This window comes from Archocentrus centrarchus, chromosome 16 (assembly GCF_007364275.1).
Source record: "Archocentrus centrarchus isolate MPI-CPG fArcCen1 chromosome 16, fArcCen1, whole genome shotgun sequence".
NCBI lineage: Eukaryota > Metazoa > Chordata > Actinopteri > Cichliformes > Cichlidae > Archocentrus > Archocentrus centrarchus.
The window spans coordinates 515,244-538,837 of NC_044361.1; the positions used below are offsets into that span (position 1 = coordinate 515,244).

The 23,594-nt window shown below is 44.0% G+C and overlaps 1 protein-coding gene across 2 annotated transcripts in view; it reads left to right on the forward strand.

Annotated features, from left to right (window-relative positions):
* Nucleotides 1–23,594, forward strand: part of gabbr1a (gamma-aminobutyric acid (GABA) B receptor, 1a) — a 129,929-nt gene that overhangs the window by 28,228 nt on the left and 78,107 nt on the right. For both annotated transcript variants that reach the window (XM_030749485.1, XM_030749486.1), the window contains 2 exons: nt 3,200–3,217; nt 22,229–22,389. In XM_030749485.1, the coding sequence (XP_030605345.1) occupies nt 3,200–3,217; nt 22,229–22,389 (179 nt within the window). The remainder of the gene's footprint in view (nt 1–3,199; nt 3,218–22,228; nt 22,390–23,594) is intronic.

A 23,594-nucleotide genomic window follows, 5' to 3' on the forward strand; every position in this document is an offset into this window, starting at 1 on the left:
ACAGCAGCTGCTGTGATGAAAAAGAATGAAGACCACAGCAGATAAACAATTAATTACATGAATCATAAACAAACCATAACTGGGTCATTCCCTGGAAAATCCGTGAGTGCCCAACACAGAAGGAAGCACAGCTGGAAGATGAGCGGGAATCAAAATGTAGGTCAAAGGACACGTTTCATACGCTGCAGCTTGTTTTCACCACTGTGTCATATTTCAGTGGCCTTTGAAAGATTTCTGCAGTCAATGATCAGAAAACAGATGAGAGCTCATACACAGGAAATCGATGCTCACAGGTGCTTATGGAAATAAATCAGGCATTAAATATCAGACATTTGAAGGTCGTATTTAATCACTTTTTCATGACCCGTCACACCGCCGTCCTGTGGCTCCAGCTTATGCAGATTAAATACTTTTTATACTAATTTGAATCTCTTTAAATTGTTGGAATGAAACGAGTTAAAAATACTGTTTAAGTTTAATCTGAGACGCTGCAGCAAAAACGCAGCGTGCAGCCGTTTCTGGATTCGGGACCGTTTTTCTCGATGACCTACAGAAAGAAATGAATATTTGATTATTGGGATATTTGATTGTTTAGTAACTTCCCACTTTTCAATTTTGGGATTCAGTTTTTTTAAAGTGAATCTCCCGAGTTGACCTTTAGTAGTTGACCTCAGTTTTGATAATCAGTAACTGTTACATGGAATTAGCAGCTTTTCATCGCTGCTCTGCACCGCAGCAGCTCCCACATGCAGGCCGTGCACGAGAACAAAGTCTGAGACGTTCTGCAGCTCAGGGATCGTTTTACATGTAAATACTGCTGAAATCACAGCGGTCTTTGTATAGAACTCATGGAAGCTGTCAGATCATGTTGCAATTGTAAAATCAGACACGGGCTCGTCCACTGAGGTTCTTTGTAAAGCTAATTACAGGCTAAATCCTTAACTTGTCTGCCAGGCCTCCTCCTTCCTCACAGCAGCCATAATTATGCCTCATGTTTTAAACTTAGTCACAAGATTTTGAAACTTTTAAACCCCAAAACCAACCGAATAAGCACCAAAGCAAAGCGTCTCACTCAGAATGGGCGGACCGCCACAGAGGGGCTTCTGTCTCTGAGTGACTGTACAACAGCTGCTATACATTCAGGTGTTTTACTACACTTGACCTATATATGCAAATTAGGGCCATTATGCAAAATAATGAGATGAGACAATATCTGATCTTAAACATTAAAATGTAAGAAAGCTTGTAGAAAAATGTGCGATACTGATTTAAAAAATAAGTATTTCAGAAATTTTCTCTTCTTTCAGCCACACAAAACATAAATGATTATGTGTAATTGTTTATTTATGCAACTGCAGATCAGCTGTTTCTGTGTTGCTGCCAACAGTGAAGCTACAGAGTGCCCTCTGGTGGACAAACAATGCAACACCAACACTTGTAACGCGGTTGAAGGGTGTTTTTTTTTTCATTTTTTGACTGTTTTAAATGGTGATACTGATAAACTGGCTAATATTAGCCCACTTCTTACCATCGTCACCGGGGCAGTAAATGTCTGTTAGTCAACTGTCAAAGCCTGCACTGTCCAACAAGCTTATATGTATATTAGTGTGATCATAAACCAATGGGCCACTTTCAGAGCTGGATTCCTGGGACAGTCTATGAAATAGTACCTCCCACCTGATCGAAGTCCACAGGGTGGGTGGAAATCTGGTGCTTCTATTTTTCCAGCATCTTTGATCCCTCTTAACTTCATGAGTACAAAAGACAGCTGCACAATATTTTTAGGGCTGAGAAACAAATGTACGCTCTGTCAAAACTGCAACCAAATCAATTTTACACCCACTCCAAAATGGGTGTAGTTATTTTCAGCACAGTTTTTTCTATGACCAACGCTGATGATGGGATGAGCTTTGTGATGCAGAGGAACCCTGGATGCTGATCTGTTTCCTGATCGTTTACTGCAGAAAAACTAAAAAAGTGCATTTTTGAGGAAACTTTCAAGGCTCTCATCACCATGTGGGATAGTTGGAGCATATGAAAGCTCTCCTTTTTACCTACATTTTGATACCAGGCTCAGCTCTGAGCTGATTTTGTGATTCCTCCCACATCTTTTATCCATGATTCCTTCTGAATTATTCCCTCTGAACCATAGCTGGGAGATTCATTAAATATACTAAAGGTATTGTACCAAAGAAATCTGCTGATTTTGAGGGAGCCAGGTGGATTTTTTCCAGAGCTTATATGCAGATATATATACTGTGGCCTGGGGGGTGAGGACACGGATGCTGTAAGTCCTCCCGAGTGTCAGAGTAGCTGCAGCCCGGTATTTTATCCCTGCTCACTCAGGTTTCAGAGTCTGCCTCACAAAAATAGGAACGTTAGGCTTTAAGGATGACGGATAATTACAAACACCTGCTCTCCCAACGGTGGAGCGCTGTTGCTTGGCAGTAACTGATCCGGCCAATCACAGAGGGTCGTCTGCACCGTTGGCACGGCAGGTAAAGCAAATGACGTCCTGTACATGAAACAGCACTCGGGAATAAGCGGTGAAGAGCCTGAGTGGGCATTAGTGATGTCACTGACGCCCATCAGTGTTCTCAGTTACAACAGATGGCGCGTCCGCTGTCGGAAAAGATTTGTTCAAATTAGTGCAAATAAATGAGGGTTTAGGAAAAAAACACACACATACATGAAACAAACGAGTGAAGGAAACGAGATGCCAACTGGTTATCAGAGGAGTTGGCATGGCAACCAGTAAAGTTGCTATGGGAATGGTAGTATTAAAGAGATGAAGGAGGAATTATGAGCACCGTTGGAAAGTAGGCCCCTTATTGTGTAACCCTGAAAGTGTGGGAATGCTGACCTGCATGTGGAGCGACCTCAGATGGACTGAAAGTGGAATGAGACTAAATGAGGTGTGAGGTGTTTATATGGGATGTGTTGTTCATACTGTTACATAATAGGGACTTCCTGCCAGGCGTCACTGCTCAGCTGCCCCCCACCCCCCCCAGAGCATTTCACAGGATTACTATGGTGCTGCACTGCTGCCCCCTGGTGGAGTAAAGTAGTCTGAACTTCGAGCTTTTGTGAAATTGAACAAACTGAATGTTTTTCTCACTCTGTTTACTGGCACTGACTGTGTTACCTGAATATTTTTAACTGACTCTTCTTTTGTCCTTTTTCTATTTGCCTGCCACAGACGACAGAAACTACACAGGTAAGAACTTCTTACTGTGTCCTGATTTAGTGTTTGAAACCGGTTAACCTGTGCCGGCTTGGCCTGTCCGGGGTTACAGGGTTAGGTTAAGGCCAGTGAGTCTGCTTCAGAAGCCAAATTTAAACACTGGCATTAAAGAATCAATAAACACAATTTGTTGTCCCTTAAAAATCATATTCATGCAACCTGTTTTCACTTTTTCCCCACTGGTTGTTGCCCTACCTGCTGTGGCTCTGGGCCACAGTTTGAGGATCACTCCCATCCACCACTTTTTTATGGAATTTTTGCCTGTTGGCATTTCCAGAAGGAAACGCTTACAACAGAAGAGCTGTATGCCCAAAATGCAGGTGTAACATTTTAGCTTCCAGTATCTGAAAATGTGCCGGGTATCCAGTGACCTTGTGGTTGTTAAGAGATGAAATAGAATAGAATGCCTTTATTGTCATTATACAGGATGTACAATGAGATTGGAGGAAAAATACCAAATAAATTAAATTCAGATCTTTTCAGTTTGATTTATGTTGTACAGCAAACATCAGTCACCTCAAGACACTTTATATTGTAAAAAGTCTGCAGAGCCCCAATCATCAAATGACTGGAGACAGTGTGAAGGAAGAACTTAAGCAGAAGCAGGTTCAATGAACCACGACTGGCCAAGAGGTGAGAGGATAAAAAAGAGAGAAATGAGGAGGGATGGAGACAAAGAAAAAACAAAGCACAAACTGCAAATAGAGTTCAGGGTTCTAGTCAGAAAAAAAATTCAGCCCAGCATGCGTGTATCCTGGGGGGGTTGGGGGCTAATTAGATTAGCAAGATAATGTTAATTAGCTAATGCTAAATGCAATGCCAGCTTGCTAAGTCAGTGACGGTGAACAGTTGGATAATATTATGAATGTAATATTCTGTGATAATAGTTGGTCCTACGGGTCATTGAAGGCACCTGAATCTGATTGGACCATGTGACCTGATGACAATAGGGAGTGTGGATCCTTCTAGTCTGTGTTATGATGCTCTGAAAATAAGATGCACGTTTACCTGCAGCTATTGTTAATAAACATTTGTTAAGAACACGTCAGTGTGTTATCCTTGTGAGTCTATGAAGACAAGAAACAACACAAGCTCCTGGGATTTTCCTTTTTCCTCTACTTCCCCCAGAGGGGGAATCAGAGTCTGGTATCAGCGATGGGGTGGCGTGCTCGGAGTGTGCAGGATGTGCGCCCACTTGCTAATTGCAGTGACAGAAGAGTTCTGATAGCCAAACGGTGAAATTCTCAGCCCGGCACAAGACGACCTCAGCGTGGCGCAGCGCCGGGCGATGAGCCGCTGGCTGGAACCCTGGAGTAAATGGAAATGAGTGGGGAGTAGAGAAGGTCCTCCAGCAGTCTGAGTCCATAACATCAGTTCCTCCAAAGTTGTAACTCCTGAATTGAATGCATTCCAGTAATAAACTCGGAAAACCAGGATTTGTTTTGCTTCTCAGTAAGAAAGAGCCATTCATGTATCAATGCAGCAGAATACTTAAAGCAGCGCTGCAGCGTCCGATCAGCGGTCTGTGCAACATTTATTCAGCAAATCAGAAACACGACAGCGGCAGCACAGAGTAGCTGTTCACTGCCGCCGTCATGGATTGTTAACTCGGGGTTGGCTTTCCAAGTTGGAAATCTGAGCTGAGTGGCTGTTCCAGTTGAAAATTCCAACTGGGAACTTGGAAATTCCAACTTATTACTTAATCTGGAGTGTACTATGAGGGATGGTTCAGGGTCAGTCTGACAGTGAAATCCCTACAGGGATAGTACGGTACTGTGAGGTCTTTAAGATAAGATGGGACCTGATCATTCAGGACTGTGTAAGAAGGATTTTACATTCAGTTTAGGATTTTTAGGGAGAAATCTCACTGGCGTTTTGGATCGGCTGAAGGAAGCAGCCTGACAATAAGGAATTTCAGCCTAGAAGTAACAAATGGATGAACTCGTTTTTCAGGACCACACAGAGAAAGGACAGTTTGAATTCTAACAACACTGAGCAACAAAGAGAAAGGAGTCCTCGAGACTAGAGATTTATCCTTATCAAGAATAACAAACCAGGAGGTATTACAGTAACAATCAGGAGCACAATAATGCACAACCAACACAAAACATGAAGCCTAGCAACATTTAGAAGTGCTGGACCACCTCATCGCATCTGCAGGAGCAGCTCAACCGTGAAGCTCCCGGTGCACGGTCTGTGCGCTGATGTTAATGTTCCTCTGCAGTCTCAGTGCTCAGCGACACCCCCTACCCCCCCAGAAACAGTCTGTGGTTTCCCACTTGGTGGCCGAGTTGCTGTGTTTCCTCAGTGCTTCCACTGTGCAATAATAGCACTTACAGTGATTTGTTGGAATAAAATCATACATGTTAGTGTGAAGAAGTTGACTTTGGAAGTCTGAAATGACTTTTTCTGCTTTTTAATAATTTTTTAATAACAGTGCTGTGGGGCGTAGAAGGACAAATAATACCTTATATACCACTTATAGCCCTCAAAAATGACTGTTCAGGGGGTTTATTGGACATTTATAACCCGATCAACCAATGAACTACAAATTCATTGGTTGATCGGGTACAAACCACCACAGAAGAAGACATGGTGCGGTTATAAGCGGTTATATATTGAAGTGTCCTTTGGCCAGACTCTGAACCCCAAATACCCCCTGATGCATCCATCTGGGTTTGCGTGTGTGCGTGAGCATTAAAATGAGTCTGTGGAGTGTAAAAAGTGCTTTGAGTGCTTGGTGAGAGTAAACAAAAAACATCACATAAATTATTCCAGCCCCTACAGACAACACTGAATAACTAACCTTACAAATGAGTAGCTGTGCAGCCCGGCGGTGAACTGGCAGCAAGAAGGCTCTGGGTTTGAACCCGTCCAGAGACATGTGCATCACATTAACATTAGCTGCTGGTGTGACCATAAGTGGTTATATTCCTCATTGTGTTAGCCTGTAAACTATAATAATAAAATTAGTGATAGGGTGTTCCAGCTGAGCCAAGGCTAAAGGAGCAAATTTATTTATTTTGCATTTTTGGCCACAGCGGCTTGTATTGACAGTGGAGACAGGAAATGGGGGAAAGACAGGGGAAGACACGCGGGCAAATTGGCGACAGGCCAGGACTCAAACCCACGCCGCCTGCACCGCAACGCGGCATATGTATGTGGTCGCCAGCTTCACCACTAGGCCACCCGGGCGCCCCGAAGGAGCAAATTTATAGAATATTTATGTCATGGTCCTCGGTCCTTTGACCCAGCGTTCTTATTCATATTTAGTTTTGAATTGTGATCCTTTGTTTCCGTTCTAGGTTGTTTTGGTTTTTCCCAGTGTGGTATGTCAGGTCCACGTTCCTGTCTCTGTCTAGTTGTTTCCTGTTTTATTTTGACAGTCTTCTGTTCCACGTGTGTTGTGTTCTGTTTTACTTCTGTTGCATCATTAGTTTTATGTTGTTCACCTGTGTTTCCCAGATTTGTCCACTTCCCTCATCAGCCCTCTTGTATTTAAGTCCTGAGTCTCCCTGCTTGTTGTCGTGTCCTTGTTTCTGATTGTGCCTGCTGTGTGCGCGCTCATGCTCAGTTAACACAACTCAAGTTTTATGTGAGCTAGTGCTCTATGTTGCTGGCACCTGATCAGCTCTGTTACATGCTTTGTTCAAGCAACTAAAGCTGAAGCTAAAGTTTGATTCTCGCCTCCTGAGTCCTGCATTGGGGTCCTCTGCCTTGCCTGCCACAGTGACACATGTGGATGAATGTTAAATGTCTGAACCGTGCTGTCAAAGGCTAATCTGTCAATCGCATCATCAAAGCAACATGTAGCAGTAATTTTACTTGACACAAAGCAACTCTGAAGAAGAGTTATTCATTTGCCTCAGTGACAAGCAAATCAAGATTAAAACCTCTGAAATGTATCCAGTGGTTCAAGTAGGTTATGAGATTTTTCAAATTACTGTTTCCAAAGGGACAAACATGCAAATTTAGACTTGTATCAACTTTTGAAAGATTGTTTCAGTCATCTGTTTGCTCTAAAAGGCAGGCTGCCAACAGATTAAAACATAGAGCTGCTTTGGTACTTGGGCAGAAATTAATTTTACAGATATAAATCACACCAAAAACTCAGAACTTTGTCTAAATTACTTCATTTGATTTTTAGTTTAGAAAGAGGAGCTCTCAGATCATTAGATAATGCATGAACAGACCATCTTTGATCTCATGTCAGTTCTTTTAAAGGGTTTACAAAAGGCTGCAGTGTGTCTTTTTCACCACAAGAGGGCAGCAGTGATCTGTGAGAGAACCCCAACTCGGGCGTGTCTCCATGTGGGGCAGCAGTGGCCTGAAGCACTGCCGGTTTAAATCCCCACACCAGCTGGGAGAATATGACTGGAGGGCATGAACAACTTTGAACAGCTTGTCCATATTATATATATCTTTATATCTACACTTCTGTGATAAACAAGCTCACAGTTGAAGCAGTAAACATAAGTTGAGCAGTTTTCATCGTCGATCAGAAAACACACACTGCAGCTCACAGGCGTCTCTAACAAGCCAATTACATGAGGAAAGGTTCTGAGTAAATTCCTCATTTATGACTTTGAGGACGGTTTCATTTGCCCATTAGCATTTTCAGCTCATCCACATGATTTAATGGAAATTATATTCTTATTAGTTTGCTGCTAATCTTTTTTGCTATGCCTTCTCTGAAGATGAGCTTTTTTTTTGAAAAGGCACAGGATATTAGAGGATGTTATATTATTATGTGCCCCCCCCCCCCCGCCCCCCCCGCCCCAATACTACCTGCAGCATTAGTGGAACACAGTAGTTCTGCTGCTGTGAGGTTAAAACTGTGCAGCAGGTCGTTTTCTGAAAATAAACTAATGTGCTGAGTCAGCCTTCACTGGTACAATAAAGGGTCAACACATCTACAAGAAGAGCCACTTCATCTGATCCCGGGCCAGAAACATGAATACATTAGTTCGTACTGCAGGAAGCTTCGCCCTCTCGCACAGTTATGTCACCACACTAGGAACTGGCCACGTTTTCAGGCTCTGATGTCTCCCAAAGACCTGTCAGACCTGTCTCCATCAACACCACCTCTCATGTTCGAATCATACACCATAAACAGTCACTGGATCATATCTATGATCATATTTGAAAGTTACAGTACTGTGCAAAAGTCTTGAGCCACCCCTAATTGCTTTATATTTTGTTTCGAAGGAGACAGACTTTCCTGATGTTCTTTGGTGCTCTTGAGCAGCAGTTCTCCAGCTTTCTGGAGTTGTTACCGGTTTTCCTGAGGGTTGCTTCCCTGTGCCTTCGGCCCGGGAACGGGTCCTGACTGTTGTTTGCGCTTATGCGCCAAATGACAGTTCAGAGTACCCACCCTTCTTGGAGTCACTGGGGTGGGTGCTTGAGGGTGCTCCATCTAGTGACTCCATGGTCCTACTGGGAGACTTCAATGCTCACCTGGGCAATGACAGTGAAACTTGGAGGAGCGTGATTGGGAGGAACGGCCTGCCCGATCTGAACCCAAATGGTGTTTTGTTATTGAACTTCTGTGCAAACCACAGTTTGTCCATAACAAACACCACGTTTGAACAGTTTATAGCGCGGCAGGGGTGCTACTGACTTCAACTGAGGCTATAGTTAGGCGGTGGAAGGAATACTTCAAGGACCTCCTTAATCCCATTGACATGCCTTCTGTAGTGGAAGCAGAGTCTGGGGACAAGGGGGATGACTCACCCATCACTGGGGGGTGAGGTCACTGAGGTGGTTAAACAACTCCTTGGTGGCAGGGCCCCTGGGATGGACGAGATTCGCCCTGAGTTCCTGAAGGCTCTGGATGTTGTAGGGCTGTCTTGGTTGCCTCTGCAACATCGCGTGGAGATCTGGGGCAGTGCCACCGGATTGGCAGACCGGGGTGGTGGTCCCCATCTTCAAGAAGGGAGACTGGAGGGTGTGCTCCAACTATTGGGGGATCACACTCCTCAGCCTCCCCGGTAAGGTCTGTGCCAGAGTGCTGGAAAAGGAGGGTCCGCCCGTTAGTCGAACCTTGGATTCAAGAGGAACAATGTGGTTTTTGTCCTGGTTGTGGAACGCTGGACCAGCTCTTTATCCTTTCAACAATATTTGAGTGTGCATGGGAGTTTGCCCATCCAATCTACATGTGTTTTGTGGACTTGGAGAAGGCATTCGACCGTGTCCTTGGGGTATCCTGTGGGAGGTGCTGCAGGATTATGGGGTGTCTGGTCTGTTGTTGCGGGCCATTCAGTCCCTGTACAACCGCAGTGAGAGCTTGGTCTGTATTGCCGGCAATAAGTCGGACTCCTTTCCTGTGGGCTTTGGACTTCGTCAGGGCTGCCCTTTGTCACAGATTGTGTTCATAATTTTTATGGACAGAATTTCAAGGCGTAGCCACGTGGCGGAATCTCATCCCTGCTTTTTTGGGATGATGCGGTCCTATTGGCTTCATCAGGTGGTGGCCTCCAGCTAGCAGTGGAATGGTTTGCAGCTGAGTGTGATGCGGCTGGCATGATAATTAGCACCTCTAAATCTGAGGCCGTGGTTCTCAGTAGGGCTGCAAAGATTCATCAATGTAATCGATGACGTCAACAACAAAAATTTGCAGACATGGAATTTCATCATTGAAGCGTCATATTTTTAAACCCATCCATCTATTTTGTTCCGCTTATTGTGATTTTTTTAAATTGCAATACACTACAGGAAGATATGGGGGCAGTATTGCCTCCATTGTCTGCCAAAAAAAACAGTACTAACGAAGAAGAAAGTAACACAAACAACATAACGATGGTGGTACAGAGAGGAGGGTGGAGAAAATGAAAGAAAATAGAGACGGACTGTCAAACTAAAATAAAGCTGAAATCAGACTGAGCGTTTAAAACGCCGGTGTTGTGCGAAATTCTGTTCCCCTGTGAAAATCTGTTCCCCCTGTGTCAGGAGCACGAACTGCAGCCAGAGAGGCAGATCCGACTGTCTTCACGGCACTTCTGATCGATTTCTCCGTAAAACGACACCGTAAAAGACTTGCTGGTAAATTAATTTGTTCCCATGTCATGGAGGGGGAACACAATATTTTGGATGGCTGAAATATTTGGTTCCCCCCGTGTAACTTTGGCAAATAAAGAGCAAATGTTTTCATATTCACAGGAGTTGTTGTTCTTGAGTAGAGGAATAAACACTGTAAAAGACTTTTACTGAAAAATTGATCAGAAGCACCGTGAAGACTGTCAGATCTGCCTCTCTGACTGCGCTCTCCCCAAACAGGAGGAACAGATTTTGATGGGGGAACAGAATTTCGCACAACATAGGCAGGCTTGAACAGGTGAGGTAAGATTGAAATAATTGTTGACTAATCGACTAATCGATTAAAAATAATTGACAGATTTAGTTGCAGCCCTAGTCCTCAGCCATAAAAGGGTGGAGTGCCCACTCCGGCTCAGGGACGAGTTGCTTCCTCAGGTGGAGGAGTTCAGGTATCTCGGGGTTTTATTCACGAGTGATGGGAGAAGGGACCGGGAGACTGACAGATGGATGGGGGCTGCATCTGCAGGGATGCGGATGCTCCACTGGCCTGTCGTGGTGAACAGGGATCTGAGTGTGAAAACAAAGCTGTTGATTTAAGATAAGATAAGAGATAAGATAGTGTTTATTTGTCACATGCACAGTTATACACAGTACAATGCACAGTGAAATGTATTTTGTACCTGCAACCTTATATACACACACATATAAATAAGAAGAATAAAAATAAAAAAAAAAGTAATTCACACTATACACTATACTCTATATACTATACACTATACACACTTTTATAAATTATAATATTTACATTGTGCAATAATGGTCCAGTTAGGGCTCAGAGTTGAGCAGACGGATGGCTTGTGGGTAAAAACTCTTCTTCAACCTTTCAGTCTTAGTCCTCAGGCAGCGGTAACGCCGGCCTGATGGGAGCAGGGAGAAGAGAGAGTGTCCGGGGTGGCTGGGCTGTTTTAGGATCTTCATGGCCCTCAGCCTGCACTGCTTGGTGTAAATGTCCTGCAGGTTGGGGAGGGTGGTTCTGATGGTCCGTTCAGCTGAACGAACCACCCTTTTTAGGGCCATGAAGTCCTGCTTGGTGCAGTTTCCCATCCAGGTGGTGATGCTCCCACGCATGATGCTCTCGATGGTGCAGGTGTAAAAGTTCCTGAGCACCTTGAGTGGGAGCTTGAAGTCTCTCAGCTGCCTGAGGAGGTAGAGACGCTGTCTGGCCTTCTTCACAGTGATGTTTATGTGATGAGTCCAGGACAGGTCCTGTGAGATGGTCACTCCCAGGTATTTGAAGGTGTCCACTCTTTCCACCTCAGCACCACTGATGACAAGTGGATGGTAGTCCCTCTGCTGCTTCCTGCTGAAGTCCACGATCAGTTCCTTTGTTTTGCTGACGTTGAGCAGGAGGTGGTTCTCCTGGCACCAGTTCTCCAGTTCTCCAGATTTACCAGTCAGTCTACGTTCCTGCCCTCACCTGTGGTCATGAGCTTTGGGTAGTGACTGAAAGTACGAGATCATGGATAAAGGCGGTGGAAATGAGCTTCCTCTGAAGGATGGCTGACCTCTCCCTTAGAGTTAGGGTGAGGAGTGCAGCCATTTGGGAGGGGCTCAAAGTAGAGCTGCTGCTCCTCCACATCGAAAGGAGGCAGTTGAGGTGGTTCGGGCATCTGACTAGGGTGCCTCCTGGGTGCCTCTTGGGTGAGGTGTTCCGGGCATGTCCCACCTGGTCATGCCTGGAAGGACACACTGCAGAGATTATATCTCTTGGCTGGCCTGGGAACTCCTTGGGGTTCCCCCCAGACGAGCTGGAGGAGGTGACTGGGGGAGAGGGAGGTCTGGGCTTCTCTGCTTAGGCTGCTTCCCCCGTGGCCCGACCCCGGATAAGTGGAAGAAAATTGATGGATGGATGGCTTTGGCTGGTGGATCAATTCCTGGCTTGTATGAATGTATGCATGAATGGGTAAATACAAACGTGTTGTATAAAGCGCTTTGAGTAGAAAAGTGCCATATAAGAATAAGTCCATTTACCATGGATGGATGGATACAATTTCCAAGCTTTGTTTAATACTCAGGTAATTATTTATTTATTTAGCAAATACAATTTTTAACTTTTTGTTGATTATTTTAGTCAATCATCTAAAATTACTATCCATACCTTCATAATTTCAGCTAGGCTTTATATATTGAACAAACATTTTTATTCATACTTTTAGTTCTAAGACTTTTAAGAGGTAGTGATACATTTAGTAAACCTTTGATCCATAATTTCAGCTATTTCTCATGCTTATTATTTGTTCATTCATACTGTTTGCTAACATTTTGAACTGCTTATGCACATCATTATCAAACTTCCTCACGTTTATCTAACAAGTTTGACTGTCAGCTGTTGTTTTAGTGAGCTAGTTAACTCTTTTCTGCACAAACCTGTTCAGGTCCACTTCATTCTTAAATTCAACTGTAAAATCAGTTTTATATATATTTTAGTTAAACTAATCTGTCTGTGGAATCCCTGGGGTACTTGTACCTCTAATTGGGAATCACTGCCATAGGATTTATACAGTCTGTGACAGAAACATTTAAGGCTGCATATACACATAATCTTCATACCCACAAACAGGATATGCAACACTGAACTTGCAGTTTTATGCAGGTAATCCTATAAGTTGCTGGTAAAAACTTTCCGAATGTCACAGACAGACTCAACAAACACATAATTAGCAAAGCAACAGAGAAGTCTGTTTCCTCAAATAGAAATTTCCATCCACTGTCTCAGCACTGACCTCCTTCCAGCTCTGCTCTCTGTCTCCACTCCATGTGCCATCACCGCCCACTTACTGCCTCCTCAGCGGGAGAAAGGTTAATACCCTGCTCCTGTCTGAGTCTGCTCAGCTGTGTGTGTGTGTGTGTGTGTGTGTGTGTGTGTGTGTGTGTGTGTGTGTGTGAGTGCGCGCGCGCGCAAAGTAGGACTGCATCTCGTTTCTGTTGTTCTCTGATGACAGTTTAACAACCATATGCACAAATGCAAGAAAAGTAGCAAAAATGGGGGCACAGTAATCTTAATGAATCTTTTTTTGCTATGAAACATGATGGCGGCAGGCTTGTTTCTATTTATCTTTTGAAAACCAACAAAAGGCTTCAGCCCCTGATCATGTCTGACTTTTCGACTCCGTCTTCAGCACTTGGCTCTGAGCTAATTTGCTCCTGCTGAAAACACAAATCTTTACCAATGGAAAAGAAAAACCAGCTGCTCCCGTCCAGCGTCACGTTGGTCTTTAAGCATCAACAGGATGACCTGCTGCAGGTGTGCCAGATAAAAGTCACCATCGCCCTTTCTTTGGATGTGCATATCTTTTGATCATTGATGATTATGATATTTGTATTAAACTTGTTTGGCAAAAATACATGTAGTTATTAGAGGATACTGCACAAACATGAACAAAAAGTGCAATTTGTTGGAGACAATGTTCATAATAAGGAGTGCTTATTGTATCAGGACGGTGCAAATGGGACTGACTCATAATTAGCTGCAGCTTAATTAAAGCAAACAAACTTCAGTAGCTGATGGATGGTTTAGATGAGCTCAGACTTGGTAACAGAATGACTTCATTGCAGGTTTTTTTGAGGATTTGTTACCTACACAAACTTTTTCCCAGCACATGATAACAAACTATTAGCACTTCATAGTACGTGTGGTCCCAAAGTGTGGGACAGCCTTAAAAAAACCTGTCATAAGCCCCTAAAATGCGAGGACATTTTAAGTGTTCTGCGTTACACTCCAGTAAATCTGATCGACTCCACTAAGTCTTCAGTTGATTCAACCTGAAGCCGTTGTTCACCTGTTAGAAATGTTTTCCAGGAGAACATTGCTGAATAAGCAGCACAGTGATAGTGGGAAAGATGGCAGTAAAAGAGGAGTTGGAGTTGTTATTATTCAAAGTGGAGCGTTCTCAGAGCCAAAGGTCTCTGAAGGGGCCAGAAACCCTCTGAATCAGATACATCAAGCTTTGTGACTGTGAGACGGGAAAGCAGGTTCATCACAGACACAGAATTTACTAAATAAAGAACACAAGAGTTGAAGCAAGCTATCTGTTCGTGGTCTCAGAGGATGAGGAGCGTCTCAACTCCACCTCTCAGGAGGGGAAACAAGACCGAAGATATCAGCACTTCATACTGGATGATGGAAAAAGTCCAGTTTACTGATGAATCCTGCTTACAGACTAGTGGCAGTAACTGAAATAAGGAGCCTGAGAGGAGAGCAAGAACAATCCCATAATGAAACGAGTGGCTCCACCCTGACAGAGAGACATCCTTCACTCTCTGGTTTGAGGATTTGTACTGCAGCAGGGTAACTTTAAAGACCCAAAGAGCAAAGACCGGGGACCGTCGTGGACTTTCCTCCACATTCTTATCACATCAACCCCACTGAAAGTTTATGGGGACTCTTGAAAGTCAAACACTGCTGAGCAGAGAGATAATAAGAGACACTGACACGAGAATCACGAGTAGAAATCTGTGGGATAACTGCAAAGATCTCAGCCTACCTCCAAAGAGCCAATCAACAGTGTGAGACTTAATCATGTTGTTGCAGTGGCGCACACACACACACACACACACACACACACACACACACACAGGCTCATGAAAGTTTCAAATATGTGCTGGCAGGCATTGGTCTCTGCTCATTATCGTAGTAACGGCTCACTGTAGCCAGGATGTAAATGATAGCACGCCGTTTGTTCAGAGCTTTGATTGATTGTGACTGAACTCTGGACTGAGTCATTAGTGAAGCTGTGATGTCACTCAGCTTTGCTCAGGAACAGTAAAAACTCACTTTCAGGGAAAAAAAGGCTTTTGAACCGTATTTTGGTTCATGTCAGGAAACGTTTTAGGCCTTTCTGTTGGAATTAAATGGTGACACATTTCTGTGACAGCAGAAATTTCAAACATGGCTGATCCATATTCATTATACTGTATGGGGGCTTAAAATAATAACTGCCCAAAGAACGTGCTGGAGACTTCGGTTATCGTAACGTGAGGAGAAGCTCTGTTGTTTGCAGACTCAGGAAAAATCAGCCTTCACCTTCTTCTTCTTCTTTTTCTTCTTCTGTTGGAGGTCGCAAATCAGAGAAATCGTCCCTTTAGAATTATAAGGTTTTATCTGACATTTTTGACGAAATTGACTTATCGTCATATTCTTATTTGTTGACTGCTAAATCAACAATATGTAAGAGATTTATTTCAATTATATACAACTTTGGCCATTTTATTCACAAAACAAAAAGGTTCTATCTGCAAAATCAAGCTTTAACTTGGTATTATAAGGTTCTATTATTTAGTATCTCAAAACTGGTCAGAATGCAGATAGAACCTTATAATTCTAAGGGGATGAAATGTGACCCTCTCAGAATCACCTTTTTGGTACCATAAATTAGATTTAATAAAGTAAATTTATTTAAATTCATTAATGCTTTCTGAGTTAGAGGCCCTCAGTGTGTGTGTGTGTGTGTGTGTGTGTGTGTGTGGGGGGGGGGGGGGGGGGGGGGGGGGGGGGGGGGTAAATTTTCCAGCATTTTTGATCCCTCATAACTTCATAAGTACAGGAGACATATTAAATCTTCAGGGATGAAAAACACATTTGTAGCAAAAGAGCGTCCTGATTCTGGGATCTTCTGAGTTCAGAAAAGCAGAACATAAAGTTGTTACATCAATGTGATACTTTAAACTAGGACTACATTAGAAACGATTGTGGCACAGAAGGAATGACGGCTGGAGGATGAACTGTGGTATCAAAATGTGGGTCAACAGGAGGGCTTTCATTCGCTGTGACTGTCTTTGATCAGCCGGCTGTCCTACAGGATCATATGAAGGTTCCTCCTGAGGGTGTCACAGACATTACATGAGTTCAGCTTTGTTATTAAATTGATGATATATCCCAAGATCATAGATGCCGTGATACTGATGCCAAAGTTGGTTATAGAAAAAAATCATGCTGAACCAAAGAGATTTTTTTTTGCATTGTGAGACTTTTTTAGATTGTGGGTGTGTGATAGTTGCTGAAATGGATTTTTCCACCCTGAAAATGCCGTGGGCTCAAAAATGCTGCAGAAAATAATGTAAATTACCAAAATTTCGACCCGTACTTTGACGGCCTGCAACTTGAATTTTGCATGACTTCATTGAATATACTAAAGTTTATATATAACATGAGCTGATTCTGAGAGGCCTCTGCCTTTAATGGGAAACAAATATTTAGGACAGTTCTTATAGATTGAGCATCTGTATGCAATCGTGAAGTTCGTATTCTCATTCGAATTGAAATATTTTTGACTAAATTCAAAATAAATGTGAAGGAGGGTTTTTGGACGTCCCTGCAGCTGCTGTGAGATTCAGGGCTGCCCTAAAAAGTGAAGCTGAGCATTAAAAATATAATTTACCTCTAGTGCCCTACTGCTCACCTCATGGAAATGGCAGTTTGAGACCTGCACATGGCAGTAATGGATTTCCAAAGCAGATGAGCAGCAATATTTTGGCAGAGGAAACGGTCTGACAGCGAAGCAGAAAATATTCTAGATTTTTTTACATGTATATTTATAAAAAATACACAAAAGTTATGTCCCAGTGGAATAGTTTTACAGTTAAGCAGTGGATTTATTATTCTTAGCAGAATCCACTCCGCCCTGATGCTCAGGGAAGATAGATTCCTCTAATAACTGAGATGCTGCAGAGTGGTGAGAGCTGCTGCAGGACAAATTATGTAATGATGATTCTGTATCTAAGTTGGTCTTTTTACTGCCTGATGAACTACATTTTTCTAGCATACTGGCCAACATTCATGCTTCCATAAATCATGCTCTTTCAGATAATTCTGGCCAATGATTCACTTTGCACCTGCGATACAAAAAGAAAACCTGAGACAAACACAGCAGATACGTCCTGTCAGCTCGGTGGGAAACTGAAGACCCCCCCCCCCCCCCCCCCCACGTACATTTTTCAGCACATTGATCTGGATTCGTGCCAGAATAACGTTTGTCTATTGTTAAAAAGGAAACGGTATTTTTCCACTAACATGTCTACAGAAGAAAAACAGGCCATTATTCTGAAGGATGCCCACTGTGCAAACTGCACACACACACACACACACACTCTTACAGTACAAGGCGCCTCATTAAAGCGGCTCAGCAACATGTTACAGCACTCATGACTCCAATGCAGCTTTTTCAGGCTGAGCCTCAGCTGATGTCTTCTCCCAGTGTGGCGTTTGCCACCACGGGGGCTGTTAGCAGCCCACCGCCCGACGCTGACGCGTCTCGCCTGTGTTGGCTGCAGGCTTATGGAGTGAAGCAGCATATAAAGTTCACAGCTGAATAATTGATGGTGTGGTGGATGGGTCACGGGTGGCAGCGAGGAAGAGGAGGTGGAAGTGGAAGGCAAATGCCAGCAGATGATCACTGCACTCGTGTCAGCCTGTGAGGGCTTGTTAGCAGCTGGATCTGAATAGCTCTCTGCTACATGCAGAGATCCTGATAATGAGATTTGGGTAATGAACCAGGGTTATATAATAGTCATATTCCATCGCCCAACTACAGAGAGATTTTAATTTGGCCTGGAGAAATAATGGCCTTCTTCTCAATTGCTGCAATGAGTAATTTTCTAAAGCTAACGCTAATATTATATTGCAATTAGAGCACTTCCAGAAGAAAGGCAAAAACAGGCCCGCAGAGTGGAATAAGAGTGAAGTCAGTAATCCGATAATGCCTGTAAATGTGTCGTCACCATCACAATGGTTTTAGTTTAGATAACAAGCTGTGAACGTTTAGCTCCATCAAACAATCTCCCAAAGATGAAACATTCATGTTCAAGAGACACAAATAAGAACCAGCTGAGGCCTGATTCAGAGTGTGTGTTTACCATCCTAAAGGTGTGAGCGTGTGTGTGCGTCTGTGTGTGTCAGATACCGACAGACTGCGCTGAATGTGAACAGAGGGTTCAAACAGCAGGTGTGCAGCGCGTCCAGCCTCCCTCTCACCCACACCGGCTACGCCGCGCTGCTCAGATCCCGATGAAGGCGAATGAGATCGGACGTGATTGATGCCGCTCGCCACATTTAGTGCTGATTTTTAAAGCAGCCTCAGTAGCATTTTATAGACTTGATTGAGGAAGTGAAGGCAGAGATGAAATATGAGCTGGCAGAGGTGCTCACAGATCAGAGGTGCACATTGCTTGTGTGGTAGTCTGGCGAGCGCAGAGTTATTGATTTGCAGGTCAAACGGCATCAAGGCAGCACAGGTTTTCTTAGGTGGAAATTATAACATGTTTTAGCCGCTTCAACAGCTTCTGAAAGGCTGTAATTCACAGCAAAGGCCTGAAGAATGTCCTGCTTATGGCTGCACATGCATGTGATTTCTTCTAGTCTGTAACATGGCAGGAAGGTGAACGGCCTTCCTAAAGCCTGCCATGACTCCTTGACATGTCTGGTTTTGTCAGACAATCATTCTGGAAGCAAAAACAATATTTAGAGTCTCCTCTCATGGACAAACGATGCAACATCAGCACTCGTAACATGATGGAAATGCTCCTCTTTGCTTTTTAAATGTTCATTTATCGGCCGTTATAAATGCCGATACTGAGAGACGGGCAGATAGCTAACGTAGGTCAGTAATATCGGCCTGCCGGTAAATTGCTCAGGCTCTACTTTTCGGTTATGCAGACAGAGGAGTCGTACGGTGACAGAGATTTACCTGCATGCAGTCCTCCAAATGCCAACAACATACAGGCCAATGCCGGTGACATTACTGAATGCTGATTGGCTGAATTCACCAAATGAGGAAAAGATGTCTTTTTTTCCTGATGATGGTCCCACTGTTCAGTGTTGTCTTGAATTCTGACTAAAACAGTGCCACCAGCACCCCCAGCACCACCACCACAGCACCATGCAGTCACCTGCTCTGAACCTCCCAAATACAGCAGCAAACAAACGACTCACAATTACATCAACTATTCAGATCAAAAATCAGGTTTCCTTCGGTCTCGTGTCCATTCCTCATCTTTCTTCATTCAAGCTTTTCTTCTTGGTTCTTTGCACCAGTTCCTGCATCGAGGCTGATACTCAGAAACATGCTGGATTCTGGGAAAAGCTCATGTTTCACTCTAATCTGAACTGCTTTCAGCTGCTGATTTCTGAGGCTGGGACCTCTAATGAAGTTCAGCTCTGCGGCAGAAGGAAGTCTCCAGCTGTCCTCAGGAGACCTAGTTTCATCAGTGTTTGATGATTTCTGTGACTGAACTTAAAAACCTTCCTTAACATTTTCCAAATTATTGACCTTCATGTCTTATAAAAGGCTAATGATGGACTGTTGAATGCCAGCACCGGATTCATGTGGAAGGAAGAAATTCCACCTGTTCACTTGTGAACTGGCACCATTGTAGCTCTGTAAGGTCATTGAGACCGATGGAGCTGCTGCCTCGCTGACACTTGTTGTTAACCACACAAACATGTTATTTAATCGAGGGGACGCCTGAAATTTTGCCTGCAGTATTTTCAGCCATTCCCAAACTTAAGACTACCATGACCTATTTTGAAATCTGAAAATCTTCCACCCAAGCCTTTAATCACAATCTGATCATGACAAGCCAAAGATGAAGTATTTCCTTTGTTGTCTTTTCATTTTGATCTTCCTTGAAAACCCTTGGAAATGTCCTGGAATCACCACTGATGAGGATATTCTTATCCATCACCCCATAAGTCTAAAGTCCTCTAAACTCCGGGCGAGGACACAGTATCCCCTCATGTCCTCACACTCTGAAACATGTGCGGTTATGCATGAAATTAGGGCTCATAAACACACTGAAATGAGACTGAATCTCTTAAACAGCTCCACCTGCGCCACCTCAGAGCTACAGCACCATCTACTTAAGACAAATAAGAACGTCTAATCTCTGCATTTTTAGTTTTGTCTCATTAGTCCTGTTTCATATGTAAATATTTGATGACAAATGTAAACATTATTATTAGGTGGGACTGACTTGTCATGGCCCACCTACATTTCACTGAAGGTCTCCCAGCTGAGGCTCCCACTGGAAATCCCTCATGTCAGGAATAGAAAAAGCCTTTAATGAGTTTTTATCGTGGTTGTGTTGGGTTGTGTGGATGCCCTTGTCCGCCCTTTGCAGCATCTTGATCGATGGCAAACTGCACTTTGACGTGCAGATTCCTGCCCAGCTGCAAATCAGTCGGTTTGATTTCTGCAGCATTAACAGCTGCTGTACCCGGAGACTTTCCCAGAACAGCGTAAATACCGTGTATTTTTACTGTGATGACGTCATACCAAAGTCAGACTGTTGTGACGTTATAAACTTTGTTGCTGTGTAGCTGCTGCTCTCACGGCTTTGGTACTGTTGTGTACCCTGAAGCCTCGAGCAGAAGGAGGAGGCTGATAGTGGACGTTAGCACTGCTGTAAAAACTGAACATCATCATTTCCAGAAGTTTTCTGCTTTTCTTAATCTCGGGATATAAAACCGGATGCTCGTTCGATAAAATGGTGTCACCTTCTGGGAGCTGCGATGGGAGTCTTTGACATTTTTACAGACTAATAAAAAATCCATTAATTGACAAAAAAATAGGCAGATTATTCAATGAGACATCGTTCATTACATCATTAAATCTGGACGCTGGAGCATTAATTATATGTAACCTTGACATTTATTACTCAGTTTGATGCTGGGATAAAAAGTAATGAAGCGGTGAGTGGGGTCAGATTGTGAGAATAAATGTGCCCTCACTGCAAACTAATGCAACAAGTTAGTGTTTTCACTGTGAGAACACACTGATACATCATGAGTTTGCTCCTTATATTGATCATCCTGTTGCCGAGCCAACCCTTCCTGTACCTGTTCCATACCTGCCTTTAGCGATTTGTGCTGATGCATTGATTGGATGTTTATTATGGGTGCTCATATGCAAGAGACGGAAGCCAAACAATGCACTGGACCAAATGTGAAAGACTTTTTTGTGTGCAGTGTTGAGGTGAGATTTACCAAAATCTTTGAGAAGACGACCCCCCCCCCCCCCCCGGAGCTCGTGCTGGCTCACTCTCCCTCCTCTCTCTCTCTCGGCTCTCCTCACTCTCTCTCGCTCACACAGCCAGCCGGTGCTGCAGTGGCTCAGTCGCAGAGCGCTGGCGCCGCTGTTTTTCCGCGGCAACACGTTTCTGTTGGAATACGGCTGCGTTCAGGAATCAGAGATGTAGCCCTCTGTTTCCGCTGCTTCAGCCCTCTACCATCAATTTCAGCCGCCGATCCAAGCTCACGCTCATTCGACCCGCTCGACGTCTTCTGCGCGGACTCCGGCGTCTCATTCGTGCGTCCTCATTGCGTAAAAGTCGTAAGTAGCTAAGGGACGCGCTGTCCAATAATCTTGATCGATTGCAAGCAGGAAGTGTGCGTTAGTTCGGTTCCGAAAATTGTGTTGAACTGCACAGAAATCAGTTTGAGCTTCGTTTGAAACTTGACCGCGTCTCACATAATCGCCACCGGCTCTGCAAAGTAAACGACTTTGTCCCGAAAATATCCAGCATGCCATGCATAATTCAACAAGCATTATGCACAAACATACGCGGATTAATTATTTACTAGATCTACCAAACACTTGCAATTGAAAGTAAATAGGTGGCTGTCAGCGTCTCTGCAGAGCGCAACGGAAATCCAAACACACTTCAAGGCAACCGGACACGTGTTGAGTTTACTTCAAATCTATCTGTGGCATTCGTTCATTAAATAATCTGACCTCTGCAGCACCGGGGCCACCCTGCTCCGGTTCAGCTCACCTTCAACCATGCCGGTAATGTGCACGAACCCTCCGCGGGCAAACCGCGCAGCCCGCGGCCATGCAGTGCTCCTCCGGGCATCTCTCATAGTCCTTCTCCTCCTCTGGCCACGGCCGTCCGCAGGCAAGAAGAAGCTGTACATCGGAGCGCTGTTCCCCATGAGCGGAGGCTGGCCGGGCGGTCAGGCGTGCATGCCCTCCGCTCAGATGGCTCTGGACCTGGTGAACAACAGGAGCGACATCCTGCCCGACTACGAGCTGGAGCTCATCCACTACGACAGCATGGTGAGTGCATGTGGAGGAGAGTCAGAGGAGGTGCGCACTTAAAGTGATGTGTGTGTGTGTGGTGTCAGCCCCTGAGGGATGTCATGATCTGCCTCTCAGATTATCACTGTTTTCATTTTCTGTGCTCAATCTCAGCTGTTATGACTGTTTTGTGCAATTCTTTTCTGATTTTTGATGAAAATATGCACTTTATTTTCATTTTTCATGAAATTATACCCGCCGTCTTTTCGGGATCACATGCCTTCTCCAAAGTTAAAGATCATTAGGAGGAGCTTTGAACACCTAACAAGGGCAGGTTTTGATTGAATATTGTGGATTTTGGGTCCTACCTTAGGGAATTTTCAGACACTTTATGATGGAAGTGTCTTTATTGATGGTTTCAAAATACAAAAATCAGTCACCAGGTGACACTCCAACATGTTCCCCAGTTTCTCTGGTTGTGTCATGTTTTAATGCATGTGTCACTGATAACGAAGCCCCGAGTCTCCACATTCATTTTGGTAAATGAGCAAACACACCTCCTGCTTGTTGCTCATCAATCATTCATGGTGGTATTTTGAAATGTCAGCATTATCGACCAATATAAATCCAATAATTACCCCTCCAGCTGCTTCTGATATGCCACCCTTTTTTACCACCCACACCACCCAAATCGACTTTAATCCACGTTATTTATGTGAGTGAGTAATCCTTCTCTTTGGGTTCACGCTGCTGCATATCCTGAAGTTTTTCCCTGAAAGGAAGCGTTTTTTCCAACAGTGGGACGAGTGCAGATGCAGATTTGTTAAAGACAGCAGGCCTCTGTCTCTTCTCTTGAGGGTTGTTATCAATCATGCTGCAGGACAGATGCCTGGAGAGTTGGCTGGGGCACCAAACAGTTAACTGCTCAGGGACTGGTTAGAAATTTGCTACGAGCTTTATTCTGATTGGTGTACGAGGCTCTGCATTGGAATCCTGTTAAACAGAATAGCAGGGAGAGCGAGCAAGTGTGTGTGAGAGAGAGAGAGGGAGAGTTGGCATGGCAACACAGTTACTCTTGAAGCGCACCACAGAAACAAACACGGCTTCAGCTCTGTGGAAATATGTGTGCAAAATCATACGCTGGATGTATGCAGAGCTGATGGCACTTTGTTAGACATCCACCTTGTTCTTTGCAGTCGACACAGATTAGAAACGTGTGCCTGTCCTCTGATTACAAGTGTAGT